The 22,497-nt window shown below is 39.9% G+C and overlaps 1 protein-coding gene across 3 annotated transcripts in view; it reads right to left on the reverse strand.

Moving 5' to 3' along the window:
- kif7 (kinesin family member 7) overlaps positions 1-22,497 on the reverse strand; it is a 48,287-nt gene that overhangs the window by 20,946 nt on the left and 4,844 nt on the right. For 2 of the 3 annotated variants that reach the window (XM_072278132.1, XM_072278134.1), the window contains 8 exons: positions 18,686-18,886; positions 16,736-17,652; positions 15,975-16,118; positions 9,113-9,349; positions 6,649-6,845; positions 3,781-3,908; positions 2,015-2,209; positions 842-1,044 (listed from right to left, as the gene is read on the reverse strand). In XM_072278132.1, coding sequence (XP_072134233.1) covers positions 842-1,044; positions 2,015-2,209; positions 3,781-3,908; positions 6,649-6,845; positions 9,113-9,349; positions 15,975-16,118; positions 16,736-17,652; positions 18,686-18,886 — 2,222 coding nt within the window. The remainder of the gene's footprint in view (positions 1-841; positions 1,045-2,014; positions 2,210-3,780; positions 3,909-6,648; positions 6,846-9,112; positions 9,350-15,974; positions 16,119-16,735; positions 17,653-18,685; positions 18,887-22,497) is intronic. The other variant, XM_072278135.1, reaches the window with a different exon arrangement.

Here is a 22,497-nt window from a genome sequence, read left to right on the forward strand (position 1 = left end):
TTTGAAATAACATCATTCAGAGCATACCCCTTGCAGTAAGAAGTAGAACTTAATGAAAGGCAGGAAAGCGACAGAAAAAATATTGTGTGCAGATCCTAAATGTTGAACAGAAATATTCTTTCACCCTCCATTCTAGATCCACAGGATCATGAACACACACACACTCCAATCCCAGGATAGGCCTGCTCTGGCCTCCAGTTTCCAGTGGATATGTAGATTTGCAGTCATTGGGCTTTCGACTTTCCCAGTGGACCTGTAGCTTCAGGACTCCGGCCATCAGGCCTTAAGTTGCGGACTTCTGATTGATTCACTGGCCACTTGTCATATGTGAATGAGTAATTAGAACATAGAACAGACAGCACAGGAAGAAGCCCTTTGGTTTACGCTGTCTATAATGATCAAGATGCCAAATTAAACTAATTCTCTTCTATCCCTACTGAACCTGTGTGGCCTGCATACAGTAATCCAATTCTTTTTCCTAGAATCCCATTTATTACACACTGATGACATGAGATGACAGGCAGAATTCCTTGAACTTCTATGCTCCCCAGGCACGAACTATAAGATTTAGAGCTAGCTTATGACTGTACTGTAAACAGAATCAGCACACTGATGTTCTAAAACAAATTCTCGATAACTATACTGAAATAAATACCAGATTATCAAAATTAAATGCTGAGATCTTGCATTTTTCTATCCACTTTAGTTTTAAGTATGGGGCCTGTGACACAGCATATTTTTTCATTTCAATCCAGCAGAATTGACGATTGTTCTTGATCATGAAACCTCCAGACAACCCACTCAAAGGCAGTCATGTCACCAAACACATCACCTCACGCACCTGCACTTTGCTCTGAGCTGCAGCGACTTTTTTATGGTACTCCTGGAGTTTGGTCTTTTCCACTGGGTCCCTGGGTTCTTTCTCCTCAAGGTCCCGCAGCTGTTTCTGAGCCTCCCTCAGCTCCACTCTTTCTTGCTCAACCTCTTGTTCCAGCTCTCTAATCTTCCGAGAGTACTGCTTGTTCATTGCCTGGGCGTCTTGTCCTGGCCATCCAAGCAAAAACCAGGTTTAACTCACAGGATTATTTATTTAGAAATACAGTGTAGAACAGGCTCTTCTGGCCCACTGTACTGCACTGCCCAGCAATCCATCTATTTAACACTAGCCTCAACAAAGAACATTTACAATGGCTTTCGTAAATTCAAAGGTTAATTGTACCAGGACAATTAATCTACAAACTAGTCCGTCTTTGGACTGTGGGAGAAAACTAGCGCAGCCAGAGGAAACCTATGCAGTTCATGGGGAAATGTATGAGATTGCTCACTACTTATAAACCCTGACACAATCTTAATGTGCTGATCCTACAGAGAGTTTGCTACAATTATAAGAGGAACTGAAGCTCCACCTAACTTCCATGCTTTTTACATTTAGTGAAGTCATTAAAACCGCAAGTGTAATTCCACCAATAAAACTGATGAGGTTTAAATGTAATAGGTAATTTTTATTTTTGGATGCTAGAAGCTATGTTTTGATGCACATGTGAAAAATAAAGCTAATCTTTATACTATTAAAATGATGACAAAAAGAGTGGGGCAACTGTGCTAAAATGTGCAGCCATAGAGATATATCTTCAATAACTTTTTCACATGATAGATGTAGACATGGTGATAAGGCAACAACAGGTTTATAATGCTTTGTTAAAAGGAAAAAATCAAACAAAATCATAAAGAAAATAACATAAAAATGTGATAAAAACAATAAAATTAAATCATAGCCCAGATTGGAAACTAATGATTTATTACATATACAAATACAACATTATTTATTACAGCCTATGATCTTTATTATATGCCTTGAAGAATATTGCTGTATTTCTTCTTCTACTGCTATTTCAATTTTAAGGAACATCGACTGAATTACGAAGCTGATGAATTACTTCGTGTGTATTTTACTGACAATGTGGAAAGGTCAATGCAAAAACAGATAAATCTATTTGAAATTGACCCCTTGTACCTGTTTTGATGAGCTCTTTGATCAATTCTTCTTTCATACGGATGTTGATGGCTAGTTCCCTCATTTTGTGCTGTGCTTGAACGAGTCTCCACTCAGAATTCTTCAGTCTGGGATGGTTCACAGGTACACCTTCCCTGAAATCATTTGAAATGGAACGATAGTGGATCCCAAAATGGTCTCTCTTCCAGCGTGGAGCTATTGAACAAAAAAAAATGATAAAGAATAGCTTTATTTGTCACCTGTGCATCAAAACATGAGCAAATTTACATTTTTTTGTATTTACACAGTTCGTCTTTTGCACATTGTTATTTTTGTCAGCTTTAGTTTGTGTACTTTTTCATTGATTCTATCGTATTTTTTCATTCTACTGTGAATGCCTGCAAAAAATGAAGCTCAGGGTAGTATATGGTGATATATATGTACTTAGATAATAAACTTGTTTTGAACTTTTGAACTCTGAAAATGTGTCATCTGCATCAAATCAAATCAGTGAGGATTGTGCTTGACAGCCTACAAGTATCACCACACTTCTGGTGGCAAAATCCCATGCCCAAGACTCACTAACCCCCAATGTACATTTTTGGAATGGGGAAAGAAACTGGAGTACCCAGAGGAAACCCACACACTCAAAAACTCTACAAACAGTGTCTGGAATTAAACCCCCAAACAAGTAATGTGAACAGGTTTAAGATCATCAGTTTGGAGCTTTGGAAAATACCAAGCAAGTTTATTAACAATACAATTTTGAGGGTTATCATGCTGTAGCTTTTTCAGAAAAAAAACACAAGCCGATAAATTCTACTTTACCCCATATCGGATGACACACTCTGCAGGTTCCCCCCTGTTCTCATGCCATCTGCTGCAAAGTTCAACTGAGCTCACTGCTGAACAGACAACCGAACGAGTGCTGCATATTTTTACTGAAGGAAACATGCAGCCATGAGGGCAGGAATGAGGCCAGTGACTGGTAATGAGGGTGAAGGCCATTGGCCAAAAGCATAATCAAGTAGGTGGCTTGCTGGGGCAATGAGGTATAAACCCCCCACCTCAGAAATTCACAACAAATGATTGGGAGGTCAGCTAATGAGGCAATAGGGATGGAATGGAGACTGAAGCTTCCATCAGAAGCCTTGTAGAAATTCTAACACGTGCAAAGGTAATGCACTTAAGAAAGTGCGTGGCTGCATTCCTGAATGCCACAAAATGACCCAGAAGTGAACATTATTACACCAATACAGGAAGATTAATTAAATAACTCCTGGGGAAAAAAAATAAAACTGCAGAGTCTTTACTAATCCTCCACTCTCCACAGATAATGCTGGACCTTTGCTGTATCTGTTAGGCATTGATTTTATTTCAGATTCACAAGCTCTTACAACACTTTTGCTATCTATATGTGTAACCTGACTGTTGTACTGTGATGGGACTGTCAGAAAACCCATGGATCTCATCTCACCCACAGACAGAGAAATAGTTTGTGAGTTGCAGTGATAAGAAAATGCTTTCAATCCCACAGTCTACCAACCATCCAAGTATATCATTGTGCTGATTTCAAGCAGTTTTCTACAGACAAATCTATCATGGCATAAGTGTTTTGATATACAAACTGGCTTTTGATAACAATGGCAATGGGATAAAGCCCCAGCTTCATAAAAAGAGAGAAGCTATTTGGAAATAACACAAGTATCGAGGCCAGCTCCATGAAACAAACATACTGTTTGCTGCACTGACTGTTGGTTAGTAACCAGACCACGAGAGGTACATACACTTCATTATTTCACACTGAGAACTGCTCAGGTCACTATGCCCATGGTGTATGAAGCTGTTTCTACCTTTCACCATGCTGTTCATTCCAGGAACATCTCGTTTAGTCCAGGTCCGATTGATTTGCCGTCTGTTAGAGACAAACAATTAATTTCAGAATATCAGAACAATACAAAACCTTTACAAGCATTTTTATTGCCCTGCACAATATTACACAGAGCAACACAAAGATATGCATTTCCAGGTTCCCTGATAGGTTATTGATTTCTTTGGCATTAATTTTTAACCTGAATGAATTTATGTTGTAATAATAAAAGTCCAATTCTATAGTCTTTCTGTTTTAGTGTAAATCTTCTGCCCTGTGTATTACATCATTATTTCTCCAGATCTTCCCTCCTCCTCTGAAGTCAATGCCCCTTATTGTAGTCCAGGTCTCTTAGATGCTTGTTCCCCTCAGGTATGTTGTGCTTCAGGATATCATTCATGGTAAATAAGGAGGAGACTGGGGAATTTTTAAACTCTATTTCACAATGTGACAACACATATCATGGGACTGTGTGAGGGACTTGCATGTCTGGAGAAAATGGAGTGCAACGATGGGCTTTAATCTGCTTAGATTACAAATCTAATTCAAAAAAAATCCAAGCAAAGACAATCGGATTGTTTCAGATGATAAATCATTCAGTAGATAGATAGATAAATAGATACTTCATTGATCCTAGAGGAAATTAGTGTTACAATAGCATTACAAGTGCACGGATACACAAATATTAGAAGAGAAGAAAGAAAGAATAAAAAGTAAGTTATCTCAAACAGTCTAACAGAAGGGGGACATCACTTCCCCGGCTATAGGTTGATTCATTATAGAGCTTAATGGCTGAGGGTAAGAAATTACCTCATATAGATAGATATCTTATTGATCCCAAAGAAAATAACTGTGTCATGGTAGCAATACAAGTGCACAGATATAAATATTAGAAGAGAAGTAGAAAGAATAAAAAATAAGTTAGCAAGGTCTGCAAGAGGGGGTCATCACTTCCCCGGCTATAGGTTGACTCATTATAGTGCTAATGGTCTAGGGTAAGAATGACCTCATATAGCACTCCTTGAAGCAGAGCAGTTGTCTTAGTCAATTACTAAAAGTGCTCCTCTGTTCAGCCAAGGTGGCATGTAGAAAGTGAGAAACATTGTCCAGAATTGCCAGGGTTTTCATAGGGTCCTCTGTTCTACCACAGTCTCCAGTGTGTCTAATTTGACTCCTTTAACAGAGCCGGCCTTTCTAATCAGTTTATTGAGCCTGCTGGCATCACCACAGCGCATGGATAAGCCTTCATTTTCTCATGCAGGGTCAAATTTCGGTTTATTGTCTTATGTATGCACAGGTGCTATGAAAAACTTACTTGCAGCAGCATCACAGGCACACAGCATCAAATACATTCATATGAAAAACATAAATAATATAAAACTATAAAAGAAAGAACACAAAAAATTGCTCATTGTAGTGCAAAGTGGTCATAGTATTGCTATAATAAGGTAGTGATTTGTTTTGCAAACAAGAGAAAATCTGCACATGCTGGAAATTTTCAAAGTAACACACATACAATACTGGAGGAACTTAGCAGGCCAGGCAGCACTGCTGGAAAAGAGTAAACAGTCGCCATTTCAAGCCGGGACCCTTCATCAGGATTAGTTGAAGGATCCTGATGAAAGGTCTAGGCCCGAAATGTCGACTCTTTTCCATAGATGCTGCCTGGCCTGCTGTTCTTCCAGCATTTAGTGATTTATGTTCTGCAGTTTGGTTAAAGAAATTAATGGATGAAAGGAAGTAACTGTTCTTGAACTTGGTGGTATGGGACATCAGACTTCTGTACCTTCTGCCCTGTGGTAGCTGCAAGAAGGTGGGATGGCCCAGATGGGAGGGAGCTTTGATAACAGAGGTTGCCTTCCTGTGTCAGCGTCTCATACAAATGGTAGGGAAGAGTACGTGCCGATGATGTGGCTTGAATGTGATTGAAACAAAAATAAAACATGCCAGACATTTTTATGGTAGTTAAGCGAGACATCAAGGGGAGGTTCCTGGTGTGAAATTAAAAGACAAACCTACATTTTTGACTATCAAAAATAATTGTCTTAAAATCATATCTTACGTATAGCATTCAAACATAGGATTGTTAGCACCAACATGGCAACATCTAAAGAAGATGTAATAAATTTCTGAGGAATTGCTTTATTCATTAGTTTTTTCATAACTATCTCCCTTGGATTAGACTGACAATTAACCAGGGACAAACATATCAAAATAACGAGTAGCACCAGGAAGACAACCTGTTTAAGTAAAGTTACTAATAAAGAGGCACAAGAAAAACAGAAATCGAAAAAATACATTTGATTTCCCCTGTTTGAAGACTGAATAAAATTTTATAAAGTATTTCTGTTCTAGCAGATGCTTTGGAATTCAAAGGTCTACAAACCAAGATTGGAACAGTACTTCACAACTGAAGTTCATAATGTATTATTCTGTATTGCTTGTATTATCTCTTATTATATGTTTAATAACTCTTGATTTATTTATTTATCAATATAGCATGAGGACAGGCCCTTCCAGATCAGTGAGCCTGTGCTCCCAATCAACCTTCTAATCTGTACATCTTTGGAATATGGAAGGAAACTCACGTGGTCACAGGGAGAACATTCAAGCTCTTTACACAGTGGGAATTGAACCCGGGTCGCTGGCACTATAATAACTGTGTCACCTCACAGATTGAATGTTGACCACTTCCCATTCCACGTCAACATTCAATGACATAAGTTCTATCATTGACTTTGAGGAGTAAGAATACAGCTGTTCTGTGAATGTCAATATACCTCACCTGCTTTTTCCTTTACTCCTGCTGCTCTCAGTTTCCTCTGATTCCTCATCAGATCGCAACACTGTTGATTCATTGAAGTCTCCCGTGATGTGCCTGTGAAGCACAGAATGCTCACCTGGCAGGCTCCTTTGCAAGCGGTGACTACGATCACAAAATCCGCCATCTGAATACTCCAAGGAAGAAGCATTTACATCAGTCTAAAAGAAGACAGAGAAGAATATGACAAAAATGCAAAATAACAATATGTAAGTGATCCAGATTTTGATCTTCCATTGACTGGTGACAGAAGGCAGAACTACAATATGAAATCTTCCCTTACTAGGTACAACTTCCACAAGCAGCAATTGCTCTATTATAATACATAGTAACAGGAACTGCTCATATCAAGTGGGTAAATGTATAGTTTCCAATGTTACTCAGTCACCTGAGTCAGAGTGCTGACGCAGGGAAGCAGCATCTATCATCAAGGACCCCAACCACCATCCAGGTGGTGCTCTCTTCTCCCTGTTGACATCAGTTAGAAGATACAGGAGCATCAGGACCCACTCCACCAGGTTCAGGAAAAGTTATTACCCCTCAACCTAAAAGGCTCTTGAACCAGAGGGGATAACTTCACTCAACCCATCACTGTACTGTTCCTACAACCTATGAATCACTTCCAAGAACTCTTCATCTCATGTTCTCAATATTTATTGCTTATTAATTTATTATTATTATTATTTTCTTTTATTCTTTTTGTATTTGCATGGTTTGTTGTCTTTTGCACATTGGTTGGAGCAGTCTTTAATTGATTCTATTGTGTTTCTTGTATTTATGGTGAATGCCCACAGGAAAATGAATCACAGGGTTGTATATGGTGACAATAAACTTACTTTGAACTTAAAATTATTTATCTCAGCTATGGTGGCAATAGGAAGGAAATCATGGCAAGCTCAAAATCACTACTATTAAAAGGCCAAATGTATGCATACAGGAATTAGATACAGGTGTACCCCGTTTTCTGAAGGTTCGCTTTACAACACCTCGCTGTTACGAAAGACCTACATGAGTTACCTGTTTTCGCTAACAGAAGGTGTTTTCACTGTTACGAAAAAAGGCAGCGCGCGCCTGAACAGCCAAGCTCCTCCCCTGGAACTGCATTCTAGCCGGCATTGCTTAAACACGTGCTTTATCTCGATTTATTTTGTGCATCCGTTAGCAAGATGAGTTCTAGGGTATCGGAAAAGCCTAAAAAAGCTCATAAGGGTGTTACACTTAGCGTAAAACTAGACATAATTAAGCGTTTCGATCGTGGTGAACGAAGTAAGGACATTGCGCGTTGAACATGCCTGTGTCCACCATTCGCACTATTTATACGCAGAGAGACAGAATTTTGAAAGCTGCCGATGTTACTGTTGGTTCTGCTCGTAGCAAAGTGGTCTCTCTTAGTCAGCATCCAATAATGGATAAAATGGAAAGTCTATTGCTTGAGTGGATTGATGGGTGTACAAAGTGTGGTGTTCTGTTAAGTTTTCTTAAACTTAAGGAGAAATCAGTCAGTCTTCTTAATAAGCTGAAACAGAAAGCACCGGACGATGGTGAGGAAAGTGTTGCGGAAGTGGAATTTAAAGGTAGTCATGGGTGGTTTGATCGGTTTCTGAGGTGAGGGCAGCTTCATAGTTTAAGCAGTGGTCCCCAACCTCCGGGCCGCAGACCGATACATTGCTGCGAAGAATACAGTGCTGCAGCGGTAGTCGGAACGTACCCAGCACATCTTTAAGAGCCAAAACAAACAAGCTAATTAATTAGGTGCCACCCAGCAAGTAAATGTCAGCCCAGATCAGAGGCGATTGCCGATTGTGTCAGGTGGTTATTCGTATAAGCAAGTGTTTAACTGCGACAAAACTGTAATTTATTGGAGTCTTCCCGATTCCGGTAAGTGAACCTACACTGTACATACATTATTTCAGGAGTGCAGCCTGAAGGTGCACACTCAACAATTCAGAAACAGCTTCTTTTCCTCTGCCATCTGATTTCTGAATGGACATTGAACCCATGAACACTACCTCTACTTTTTTTACACTACTGATTTAATTTCACTTTTTAACTCACACTATACTATTGTCCATGTTATCCTTACATATCCCCAAACTGCTTTAAATAGCTGTCAATGAATGTGGGGAAAAGATGGCTATTGTTTTAGTGACTTTTTACTGTGCACATTACTTGTTTTCACTGGAATATCAGTCCCTTCTCTTCCCTATCTGGTGCTGCACATATGTAATATCTCATATAGAAGCCAGTTGTTCCAAAAACACACTATTTCTATTAAACTGCAGTTCATGTTATTATTTTACATCTAAACCATCAAGTTTTGTATGCAAACTTTTTAACTCAGAATTGAAAGTGTTAGCAACTGAGCCATAACCACATAACAGAAGGGCAGCACATTTAACAGTTTTCACAATGGACAAGTCAGGCACACCTTTTTGGAAAGATTTCTTCCGGTTTCTTCGTTGAGAACATAGTTGCAAAGTGTTGCATTGAATCTGCAAAGATGTCCATTGTTTATGGGGGCGGTGTGAGGTCTACAGTTTAGGTCACTAAGGTGAAGACTTTCCAGCAGTTCATCCATGGTCACCACAGTATGGCTCCCCTCTACCTGCTTCAGTCTGCTCTGCAATTCAACAATCTGGTCCTCCTGCTCTAGTAACATTTCATTCTGGAAAAACAAAATTAAATTATGAAGAAACAAGGCATCCATTTCTTTCTAAATATTCTTTGATGTTTTACAGCAAGCAGCAAATTCTCCTGGGGTACAGGATTCAACAAGGAACTTAAATGCTTTGCTTAAAGAGAGATCAGAACATGCAACCCATTGAGGCCTGGACTAGAGAGATGCATTTAGAGTCCAAGATTCCAATCTAAGACAGTCCCGTTTATCCGCACTCCATCCATATCCCTCTAAACCTTTCCTATCCATGTACCTGTCCAAATACCTTTTAAAATGTTTTTAATTTGCCTCCCTCAGCCACTTCCTCTAGCAACTCATTCCACATACAGACCACCCTCAGAGAAAAAAGTTGCCCTTGAGATTCCTATTAAATCTCTTCCCTTTCTTACTAAACCCATGTCCTCTAGTTCTTGAGTTTCCGGCACTGGGAAAAAAAGCTGTGTGCATTCATCTTATCTCTGCCCCTTATGATTTTATATGCCTCTATAAGATCACACCTCATCTCCTACACGCCAATCGATAAAGTCAACATACCGGTTCATGGCCTCCTCTTGTGGGTGGAGGCCACCCTCTCAGGGTGGAGGTGCAACACCTTATTCTCTGTCTGGATAGCCTCTAACCAGATGGCATGAATAACGATTTCTCCTTCCAGTAAAACAAATCCCTCTATTCCTTCTTCTATTTTCCACTCTGGCCTCTTACCTCTTCTCACCTGCCTATCACCTCCCCCTGGGTCCTTCTCCTATGGTCCACTGTCCTGTCCTATCAGATTTCTTCTTCTCCAGCCCTAGTCCTTTCCTACCCTCCTGACTTCACCTATCATTTCCAGCTATCCTCCTTCCCCGCCACTCATCATTTTATTCTGACGTCTTCCCCCTTCCTTTCCAGTCCTGAAGAAGGGTCTCAGCCTGAAATGTCGACTGCTTATTCATTTCCATGGATGCTGTCTGACCTGCTAAATTCCTCCAGCATTTTGTGTGTGCTGCTTTGTATTTCCTGCATCTGCAGAATTTCTCATATTTAAGAGTTCCAATCTGCTCAACCTCTTTCATAACTCAATCCCTCAAGCACCTGTAACATCCGTGTTAACCTCATCTTCTCTTAAATTTAGTTTTAGGGGATGCTAGATATGTACATGAAAAAGAAATAGATGAGTATGTTGAAAGCTTGGGGGTGAAGATTCGGATGAGGCTTAACACCAGCAAAGTAGTTAAACCGAAAGTCATGATGCTGTACCTCAGAACATGATGCAATCCCAGATAGGTAAGCTCCACAGGCTCTGCTTTCAAGTCAAGTCTATTATCATTTAAACACATAAATGTATATAAGGTATATAACCATATAATATATACAGAAATGAGACAATGTTTCTCTGAACCAGGGTGTAAAGCACAGTAGTACACATAATACACAATAACTTACAGACAAATCACACATAAGTAACAAACTAAAATGCATTAATATTAAATATCGTAAGGCATGGAACAGATTAACCAGTGATACTTCAAATACGATGCAGGAGGGAGTTCAGAAGACTGAGGGAAGAAACTGTTTCTCATCCCGAACGCTCATGTTTTTATGCATCAGAGTCTCCTGCCTGATGGTGGAAAGTCAAAGAGAATGCTCGATGGGTGGGTGGGATCCTTAATAATACTCAGGGCCCTGCATATGCAGCGCTCCTGATAAATGTCCCCGATGGATGGTAGGGAGACCCCTATGATCCTCTCAGCTGTCCTCCATAGTGATGAATTTTAAAATTGCCTTTCATGATTTCTTTTCTTTATCATGTTTCTAAAAGCAGTAGTTCATATTGGGATATAAATCTCAAAGATCTATCTGGTATCTCATCTATGTGAGAGTTTGACAGAATAATAAAGTTCTTATGTGACATGCGTGCACCACCACAGAAATAATCCTTTTGGCTGTTGAGTCTATACCAAACAACAAACACCCATTTTACACTAAGCCAGCTGTAATCAATCATTTAACGTTGAGCGATGAGAGTTCCTCAGCCTTTTGAGTCAATGCTGGGAGCATTGGCAATTTTGCTCAACATGATCTATCACAGGACAGTCTGTGAGATAGTAGATGACTCAATGCCACCTTTGTACAGCTAGAAACTGGCCACACAAATTGCTGAAGAGATAGAATCCAGGACTGAGGCCCTGAATCAGGAGGAATATAGTGACTCCGCTGAAACCGGAATGAAACCAAAAGAAATTCTCTCCATATTTGTAGTTCCACCAAGTCGACATGCTGTTCAACACCTCCACCCATTAACCCAGCCTACCAACCCTTTCCTCCACCACCACTACTTACACAACACCTAGAGTAGTGCCACTTCATGTACCTACAATCGGTCTATATACTGAATATAACAGTTACTTGGATATTGAGATTAATTCCATAGAATGTGATTTGCAATATTTGCTATGTTAAGGGAAGTTGTTGTTGTTGATGACCTTACTAAGGGCCTGAGTAACAATATTTTCTGCTTTTCTGTTGTGCTGATGATTGGAATCTCTGTTGCACAACCTGTCCTCAAAATGAATTATGGAAGTATGTAATTGTTTCTGTATTACAGCTGTCACCTTGGAAACATTCACCATCTATGTAAATACTTCTGAATTGAGAATATATGCATGTTGCTTTTAATTAATCCAATAATACTCTTTCATTAGCATAGCCACTTTATGAAGTACAGTTTAAGAATTACAAAGGTTTTAAAAATCACAAACAAGAGAAAATCTGCAGATGCTGGAAATCAGAGCAACACACACAAATGCTGGAGCAAGGCCAGGCAGCAACTACGGAAAAAAGTACAGTCGACATTTCGGGCCAAAACCCTCCAGCAGGACTGGAGAAAAAAAAGTTGAGGAGTAGGTTTGAAAGGGTGGGGGGAGGGGAGAGAGAAATGCCAGGCGATAGGTGAAACTTGGAGGGGGAGGGATGAAGCAAAGAGCTAGTTGATTGGTGAAAGAGGCAAAAGGCCATGAAGGAAAGATAAAAGGGGGGGGAGGAGCTCAGAGGGAGCCGATGGGTGAGCAAGGAGATAACATGAGAGGGACAAGGGGATGGGAAATGGGGCAAGCAAAGAGATAACATGAGAGAGGGGCAAGGGCTGACGGGGGTGGGGGGGGGAAGGCCATGGATGGACATATCGGAATGGGGATGGGAAGTGGAATTAAAATGAGTGGCCACTGGGAGATCCCGCTTGTTCAGACAGACAAATGCTTGGCGAAGCAGTCTCGCAATCTACGCTGGGTCTCACTGATATACGAGAGGCCACACCGGGAGCACCAAACACAGTATACGACCCCGACCAACTCACAGGTGACGTGTCACCTCATCTGGATGGACTGTTTGTGGCCCTGAATGGTAGTGAGGGAGGAGGTGTAGGGGCAGGTGTAGCATTTGTTCCGCTTGCAAGGATAAGTGCCAGGAGGGAGATCAGTGGGGAGTGCCGCCCTAAAACAGAAAGACCATACTAGAGAAAGTTTCATGTCAGGAGATAGGATTAATTAATGATTGCATAAAGAATGCACCCCTCTATGGGGGCAATCATAAAATGATTGAATTTTATATTCCACTGAAGGAAAGAAGAATAGGTTTAAGATTAGTATTTCAAACTTACATAGCAGCAATTATGATGACACATTTTTACTGAGAAGCAAAAATACCAAAGATATGACTGCCATCAGCAAGCAGAAAATTGAAGGCCAGGTAACTTAACATCTGACCAAGGGAAAATGTTAAGTGCACTACACTGAAATTAAAGACACTACAGCTGGAGATCAATTAAAGTCAATGTAGTTTTGTGAAAGGGAAATTATATCTGATCAATGTCTTTGGACAAGTAATATGTGCTGTGGATAAAGGGAAACTGGTAGATGATCTGTATTTAGATTTCCAGAAGGCATTTGTTACAGAGCCATACCAAACTTTATTGTAGGAAATCAGAGTTCAAGGTGAAGGGATAACATACTAGTGTGCAGAACACTGGCTGGCTGGCAGGAAACAACAGCGTTGACATAATTGGGTCTTTTTCCAGCTGGCAAGATGTAACAAGTGATGTACGATGAGGATTGGTACTGGGGCCTCAACACTTTATGAATTGTATATATCTCTCAGATGCAAGTACCAAAAGAATAATTGTAAAATTTACAATGACAAAAAGGAAGATGGGATAGTAAGTTGCAAAAAGGATGTAAGGTAGCTACTGAGGATACAGATGAATAAATGGGCAACAAACTAGCAAAAGGAGCTTAATACAGGAAAATGTAAAATTATCCATTTGGCAGGAAAATATAAAAAATATACATTATCTAAACAGTGAAAGCTCAACAATGCAGAGATCCAGATTTCTCATGCATGGTTCATAAAAGGAAAATATAGGGAAAGCTAACAGAAAGAACAAAAAGCTAACACCCGCCAAAAGCAGAACTTCCCAGTGGCCAAAATTTTAATTCTGATTCCCATTCCTGTTACGACATGTTGGTCCATGGCCTCGTGTGCCACAATGAGGCCACCCTCAGGGTGAAGGGGCAACACCTTATATTCTGTCTGGGTAGCCTCCTATCGATTTCTCCTTCTGGTAAAAATAATTCCTCTCACTCCCCTCTTCTTCTAATCCCACTCTGGCCTCTTCTCACCTGCCTATCACCACAACATGGGTCCCCTCCTCCTTCCCTTTCTCCTATGGTTCACTCTCCTCTCTTAGCAGATTCCTCTCTCTAGCCCTTTACTTTTCCTACCCACCTATTTCACCTATCCGCCTTCCCCTCCCACCCACCTTTTTAGTCTAGCATCTTCCCCCGCTTCCTTTCCTGTCTTGAAGAAGAGTCTTGACCTGAAACGTTGACTGTTTATTCATTTCCGTAGATGCAGCCTGACCTGCTGAGTTCCTCCAGCATTTTGTGTGTAAAACTAATAGAATATTACAGGTTATCATGAAGGGAATACAAAAGTACAACAGTTATGCTTCAGTTATTTGGGACAATAGTGAGACCACGTCTGGAGTACTCTGTACTGTATTGGTTTTATTAAAGGAAGTAGTTCAGAGAGTTCCAAAACTAATACCTGGAATAAGCAGATTTATTGGGAATTTTTGGGGAAAGTTTAAACAGGCCACACTGGTATACGCTGGTATTTGAAAGAGCAAGTGGAGATGTATGAATTTTGTTAAATCTGAGGGCCCCTGACAGGGTGAAAGAGAAGAGGATGTTCTTCTTGTGGGAAATTTAGAACCTGGGGTTACTGTTTAAGAATAAAATGTCACCCATTTTTCTCTGAGGATCACAAAGCTTTGGGAACTCTATCAAGAATGGTGAACAAACAGTTTCTGGATATTTTTAAGGCAGATTCAGCAAGGAAATGGGTGAAAGGTTACCAGGATAGACAGCATTGTGGACCCTAGGTTATAATTAGATCAGCCACAAATGGTAGAGTGGGGTTGAGGTGCCTAATGGCTTGGTCCTGCAACTAATCTGTATCTCATTCAGCCATGGTGGAAAAAGCTAGTGAGATGGTCCAGGCTCCTCCTCCTGATGCAAGATCATTTAAGATAAGCAACAGTAATTCACTGGTGTGTTAATGAGAATCGAAGGACGTGATTACAATAAGACATCAGAGAAAACAGAGCATTCTCTGGAGCACTGAAAGGGGCCGTGACGATGGATATATTCAAAATAGTGAAAACATTAAGCAGGTTACATAGAATAAAAGGACACAAACATAGAATTAGTAAAGGAACCCTGGAAGAAAGTTAAGCCGAAAAATACTATAACAATTGAATATTGACTTTTCTCCCCCCCCAACTAGAGCATTTAAGAGGATGTTTGAAGAAAAATATACAAAATGAAAGGGAAAGTGAATAAGATTAGAATAGGTAACCATGGAGCAGAACTAACAGGCAGAACAGATATTTGAATCCGATTCCATATTTAAAGGCTTTACAGTATTACTGCTTTGATACCAACACATCAACTTAATAAATCAATAACTGTGAGAATAGTACATCAATAAAATCAGCTTCTTACAGGAGAAAAGTTTATCAGTTGGTCAATCCAAACTGATCCTACATGAAAGGGCAGTGAATCACAAAGAAGTCATGCAAAAAAATCTACCACATAAAAAATATTAAAAAGGGAAGAACGACATATCAATAAAAGTTCACTATTAGCGTTGCACAAAGTAGCGGTGCAACGATGCATGTCTAGACAGAAATTGTGTTAGTCTTTAAAGGTGTATTTCACGATGTTCCTGGTCAAATTTCTGAAGTGAATGACTGACTGAAGGTTTGTTGTCATGATTCAATCAATAAATCACGACGCATAAACTGAACAACGTGATCTAATTTCTAAATTGCTGTGTACTTAAATCAATGCATTCAATAAATAGTTGAATTGGACAATAATCCATCCATAGACTCTGAATTCAGCAAATAATAAATATACATTTATCAAACCTGGCTTTTCAAATTACGACAGAACTGATTTACCTTGAGTTTATGCTTTTGTTTTCAGCAGAAGTGGTTAACCCACTGTATCTGCTGTTCCTGATTGCCCGCAAGCTATTGAGGTCTCTTCTGAAACATACCTACACTGTTCCTCACCTGCTGCTTAAACCGTTCCATAGCATCTTCGAGAGCGGCAAGGAAATCTCGGTTCTCTTCCTCCAGTCTCAGGACCTGTGCCTGCAGTTTTGGAACAAGCTGCTTCTGCTCTTCTCTGGGTCCACTGGCAAAATGAGATGTACCCTGTTAGAAAGAAACAAAGACTGAAATATCATAATAGACATCTACTATAGATACACTTACTCAATCATTCACAATATGCTTACTAGTCTGTTTACAATATTGACAAAACAATCTTAAGAGTTAAATTTTACCTAAAATGTATTTGAATTCAGCACTTGGCTTCCAATCTTACGCATATACAATCAGGGTACAGCCAGAACTTTATTTTTATTTAGGTTTTCGATTTAAAAAAAAATAAGACCATAAGACATATGAGCATTCATCTCATTAAGTCCGCTCCACCATTTCATCATGGCTGATTTATTATCTCTCTCAACCCCATTCTCCTGCCTTCCCCCTGTAATCTTTGATGCCGTTAGAATCCATCAACCTCCTCTTTAAATATACCCAATGTCTGTGCCTCCACAGCTGTCTGTAGCAATGAATTCCACAGATTCACCATTTTCTGGCTAATTCTGGAAATATTCTGCAGATCAGACAGTTTGGAAACTCAAGAGAAGAGCTGATGTTTCGTCTTTCTCAGGCACAATATTTTAACTACGTACACGAAATATTTATGCTCACTATTAATATCAGCTTACACTTTTTTATAAAACCTCTCAGAGTTACACTTGTACCTTGGATACATCTTGAGTCTTGGATTCATCTGTAGAAGTACATTCAATACCGCTATCCAGCCCAGAGGCAGTGGACAGCTCGCTGCGTGTCTCCTCCACAGTAGTTATCCACTCTTTTAATTTTAGCACCTGATCTACTGTGAGGTTCCTCTCTTGCTGCAACTCCATAAAGATGCGGTATGCAGCATCGGTACAGGACCGATAGTGGGAGCTCTCCACCTGGAGCCGAGCTACATTTTCGTCAGTCAAACGTTTGAAGCACTTGGTTGATGCTGCGTGCTGATTGCGCTTCAAAGCCTCGTGCAGGGTCTTGATCTGCAGTTCCAGCTCATTGTTCCGGTCTACCTCCTTCTTGCAATTTATCACAACCTGGTTCTTAATGTTCTGCGCCCTTTTTGCATAATTTAAAGAGGTTAAATTCTCGTCAAAGTTTAAGGAAGAGGGGCTGATACAGGCGATCATGACGGTCTTTGCATTCCCGCCAAGTGAATCTTTCAAGATCCTGGTAATCTTGGAATCTCGATAAGGAATATGAGAACCTTTTCGTTTGGAATCACCCAGGACACTGATGACATTTCCCAAGGCCAACAATCCACTATTAATCTGAATGGATTCTTTCAAGCGTTCACCAGTATTGCCAGTCTTAATAATTCGTTCTGAGCCTGCCAGATCCACGAAGTGGAACTTAGAGGTTATCACCTGTGTTGAACTAAATGGATCTCCAGCAGCAGCTGCAAGTCGTGTGATACGACCAATTCCTCGCCTCTGCTCCATGGTTATGGTAAAGATGGTGTGGGAACGGCTGGAACGTGTGTTGATCTGTGTGGCACTGGTGTGCTTAGTCGTGTTACCAATCTCCAGCAGGCTCAGAGCCTCATCCAGACCTTCCACTTCACATTCCTTGACACCACAAAGCACTAAAAACAACATACGTGTTAACAAATCAATGAAAAGATAAATCAAAAGAGCACCGCTTGTTGGAATGAACGTAACAGTGAATAACAAAAGCAAAACTGTCTGCTGTACTGCCATTACCCTGCTCAACTACAGCAACAAAGAACTACTTGGGAAATTCAGCAGGTTAGGCAGCCTCCATAGAGGGAAATGCATAATTGATATTTTGGGTTGAGACTCTTCTTCTCTTCTTCTTAAACTGGGATTGTTTTGGGATTGCCCCATTTAGACATGTAAACAGTGAAATACCAACACTTCTACCAACCGACTTAGCTCCAGTGAAGGTCAGTGGGGGATGAAAACATAGATCTGTCCAAAGATCCGGCAAAAGGTCAAATAAGGTGTAGAAAGTGTGTGTTGATTTGATAAAGGGAAACGGCTGTGAATGATCTGAAAAAATATTTGGGACTTGTATGTTTTGTGTGTTTTAGTTTATTTTAATAAGGAGAAAGTACAGGATTCATATAAGTGCTTGAGGGTCAGCTGTGAACTTGATGGGTCAACCTGTTTCTATTATGGATGATTCTAGGTTTATACTAGTATTTAAAACTTAAACATATTAATCAAGTTTATGGATTCATAAAAGTGGATTTTTAATATTCGTGATTGATAACAAAACTTATTTATAGATAGTTCTACATATAGGAGTCAAAATTAAGATGGCCATTAGCCTTTTCCTTTTTGTGGGTGAGGATGACTCAAGCCTTATTCAGTGTTCTTTCAGCATAATTTAACCTGTCTAAAAAGGGTTTTATAGAAGAAGGATCTCCAGCTTTCACTTATGCTCCTGACTGGAGAATTACTTCGGATAAGTGCTTCTTGTTTGCAACATAATCAAGTGGCTAGCATAGCAACTTGCTTCTAGTAATATCGGCCCCAAACCTGCTCCAAATTCCCTTTATAGATGTTGCCTGCCTCCTGAATTTAAAATTATACTACAGGATTTAAATGAAGATCTGTTTAATCCCACCCTTTACTGAATATGAGCTCACGGACCTGTATTTCCTTTGTCGTCCTCCCGAGTGCGTATGTCTTTGCTTGCTGTTTCTACCTCCAGCAAGTCTTTGAATTCTTCTTTGTACACTTCAAGGTACGACACCTTAACAGTGTGATCCACTGCATCATTCTCATCAATCAGCTTAAATATCTCAGCCAAAGCACGGGGAATTATCCCTTGATCATCTTCCGTCACAGAAGCTGGAGTGAAAGAACAGAGATTCATATTTAACTCTCTATCTTTCAGTGACTGTCTCCATAAAACAAAAGCGCTTAGGAATATGCCACTAGATCCAACAAAAACCTATTCCTTTCTTATAAGACTAACTTTGTCTACCTATTTTCTCACCATTGCTTCCTCCAAACCGTTGCTGTTATATTTCTTTTATGCCTTCTGAAGTAGGCCAGTAATCTGCTCGATCCAGGGACTAGAAAAAGACCATCTCTGCCAACCCAGCTAAATACATTCCATGGATGAATAAATTAAAATATTAAAATTATGTGCAGCACAGTAGCATAGAAGTCAGCACCAGCCATCTGTAAGGAGATTGTACGTTATCCCCATGACCACATGGGTTTTCTCTGGGAGCTCTGGTTTTTAGATTATGAAGACACGCAGTCCTCTTTTATTGTTATTTAGTAATGCATGCATTAAGAAATGATACAATATTTCCTCCGGTGTGATATCACAAAACACAGAACAGACCAAAACTGAAAAAACTAACAAAACCACATAATTATAACATATAGTTACAACAATGCAACAATACCATAACTTGATGAAGAAGTCCATGAGCACAGTAAAAAGTTCAAAGTCTCTCAAATGTCTCCCATCACACGCAGACGGGAGAAGGAAGAAAAACTCTCCTTGCCATACCCGACCACGGTCCGACTCTGAGTCATCCGAAAACTTCGAGCTCTGCTCAGCTCTCCGACACCAAGTACTGAGCGCCATCTCTATCCGAGCGATTCGACCTCCATCTCGGTCACCAACAACAGGCAAAGCCGGGGATTTTGAGGCCTTCCCTCTGAAAGATTCCCGATTCACGCAGTAACAACAGCAGCGAACTGGCGTTTCAGAAATTTTTCCAGATGTTCCTCTGTGCTTTCATGTCCATCTCCATCAAATCAGAATTGCCCATGGCCCCTATTTAACGGATATGATATCATTTTTCACCGGAGGGCTGTGCACATTCCTCCCACATTCCACAGTTGTACAGATTAATAGGGTAATTAGTCACATGGATGTAACTGGGGAGCTTGGGCCCGCTGGGCCGGTTACCCTGCTGTATCTCTAACTAAATAAAAATAAAAAATAATATTTAGGTGCAGTGTTCCATTGTTTTAAAATCTGAGAATAATTTCACTTTCCTGTGAAAAGCAAAGAATATCGGAGAGTAAGTACTCCAAGAGCTGGAAACTTCGTACCACACAGAGTGTAGGATCATGACCTGATGTAAGCTTGATAATTTTGAACAAACCTCAGCACAAAGAAAATCAAAAGGTGCTGCCAAAGTGAATGCAGATTAAGATGACAACAGAACACAGTCTGTAATTACTAGATGAATGTATAAAATTTCTTATCTTGTACTATGTACAGTGGCATGCAAAAGTTTGGGCACCCCGGTCAAAATTTCTGTTACTGTAAGTAGCTAACCAAGTAAAAGATGACCTGATTTCCAAAAGGCATGAAGTTAAAGATGACACACTTCTTTAATATTTTAAGCAAGATTACTTTTTTTATTTCCATCTTTTATAGTTTCAAAATAACAAAAAAGGAAAAGGGCCCGAAGCAAAAGTGCGGGCACCCTGCATGCTCAGTCCTTAGTAACACCCCCTTTGGCAAGATCACAGCTTGTAAACACTTTCTGTAGCCAGCTAAGAGTCTTTCAATTCTTGTTTGGGGGATTTTCGCCCATTCTTCCTTGCAAAAGGTTTCAAGTTCTGTGAGATTCTTGGGCCGTCTTGCATGCACTGCTCATTTGAGGTCTATCCACAGATTTTTGATGATATTTAGGTTGGGGTCTGTGAGGGCCATGGCAAAACCTTCAGCTTGCGCCTCTTGAGGTAGTCCATTGTGGGTTTTGAGGTGTATCATTATCCTGTTGCAGAAGCCATCATCTTTTCATCTTCAGCTTTTTTACAGACGGTGTGGTGTTTGTTTCCAAAATTTGCTGGTATTTAATTGAATTCATTCTTCCCTCTACCAGTAAATATTCCCCATGCCACTGGCTGCAACACAAGCCCAAAGCATGATCGATCCACCCCCGTGCTTAAAAGTTGGAGAGGTGTTTCTTTCATGAAATTCTACATCCTTATTTCTCCAAACATACCTTTGCTCATTGCGGCCAAAAAGTTCTATTTTAACTTCATCAGTCCACAGGACTTGTTTCCAAAATGCATCAGATTTGTTTAGATATTCCTTTGCAAACTTCTGACGCTTGTGGTGAGGATGCAGGAAAGGTTTTCTTCTGAAGGTCATATTTGTGCAGGTGTCGCTGCACAGTAGAACAGTGCACCACCACTCCAGGGTCTGCTAAATCTTCCTGAAGGTCTTTTGCAGTCAATCGGGGGGGTTTGATTTGCCTTTCTAGCAATCCTACGAGCAGTTCTCTCAGAAAGTTTTCTTGATCTTCCAGACCTCAACTTGACCTCCACCATTCCTGTTAACTGCCGTTTCTTAATTACATTACGAACTGAGGAAACGGCTACCTGAAAATGCTTTGCTATCTTCTTATAGCCTTCTCCTGCTTTGTGGGCATCATTTATTTTAATTTTCAGAGTGCTAGGCAGCTGCTTAGAGGAGCCCATGGCTGCTGATTGTTGGGACAAGGTTTGAGGAGTCAGGGTATTTATAAAGCTTTGAAATTTACATCAGCTGGCCTTTCCTAATGATGACTGTGAAAAAGCCTTAGCCCTAACAAGATAATTAAGGTCTCAGGCCTTGGTAAAAGTTTTTTGAGAGCTCAAATCTCTTGGGGTACCCAAACTTTTGCATGGTGTTCCCTTCCTTTTTTTCCACTCGAAAATTGTACAAAACAAAAAATAATACACTAATCTTGCTTAAAATGTTGAAAAGAATGTTTCATCTTTAACTTTATGACTTTTGGAGATCAGTTCACCTTCTACTCACTTAACTATTCACAGTAACAGAAATTTTGACCGGGGTGCCCAAACGTTTGCATGCCTCTATATGTCAACCTCTGCACCTTGTCTTAGCAAATGCCTATTTCAGCAGCTTTTTCTCAATATGGTGGTCCTACAGACTCATAGGAATTCAAAAACTTTAAAATATACCAGTAATTACTCCCAGAAGTAATATTTGTCTGAATATTAACTAATGCAATAACAATTTATTCGCAATATAAAATTTAAATCATGCAGTGATTCTCCTTCAATACATGGCAAATTAAAAGGTTAACTAACAATGGTTGGTCTTTCATTACTTCTGACTGCTTAGATCAAAACTCATTTTCAAGTATTTAATTACAATATTAGCTAGATTAAATGTGGAATTGAAATAGCTCCTAAATGTGCATTGTTTGAAGTGAAAGCTACCGAACTAGAAGCGGAATTGTGATCTTATCTAAAGATTATTAGACACACGTCTTTCACTTCACTCTCATAACAACACACTTCTGGGAGTCTGAAAAAAAATCTGAAGTGATACAGCAATGAAGACAAAACAAAAATGAAGCATTTAAACTATGGAAAGAATAGAGAAATCTCAGACTAGGGTAATCATTAGATCATAATATATAAAATGCAATTTGTCAACATGCAGCAAGTCCCTACAAGTTTACAACTGTGTG

The sequence above is a fragment of the Mobula birostris genome, chromosome 14 (assembly GCF_030028105.1).
Source record: "Mobula birostris isolate sMobBir1 chromosome 14, sMobBir1.hap1, whole genome shotgun sequence".
Taxonomy (NCBI): Eukaryota; Metazoa; Chordata; class Chondrichthyes; order Myliobatiformes; family Myliobatidae; genus Mobula; species Mobula birostris.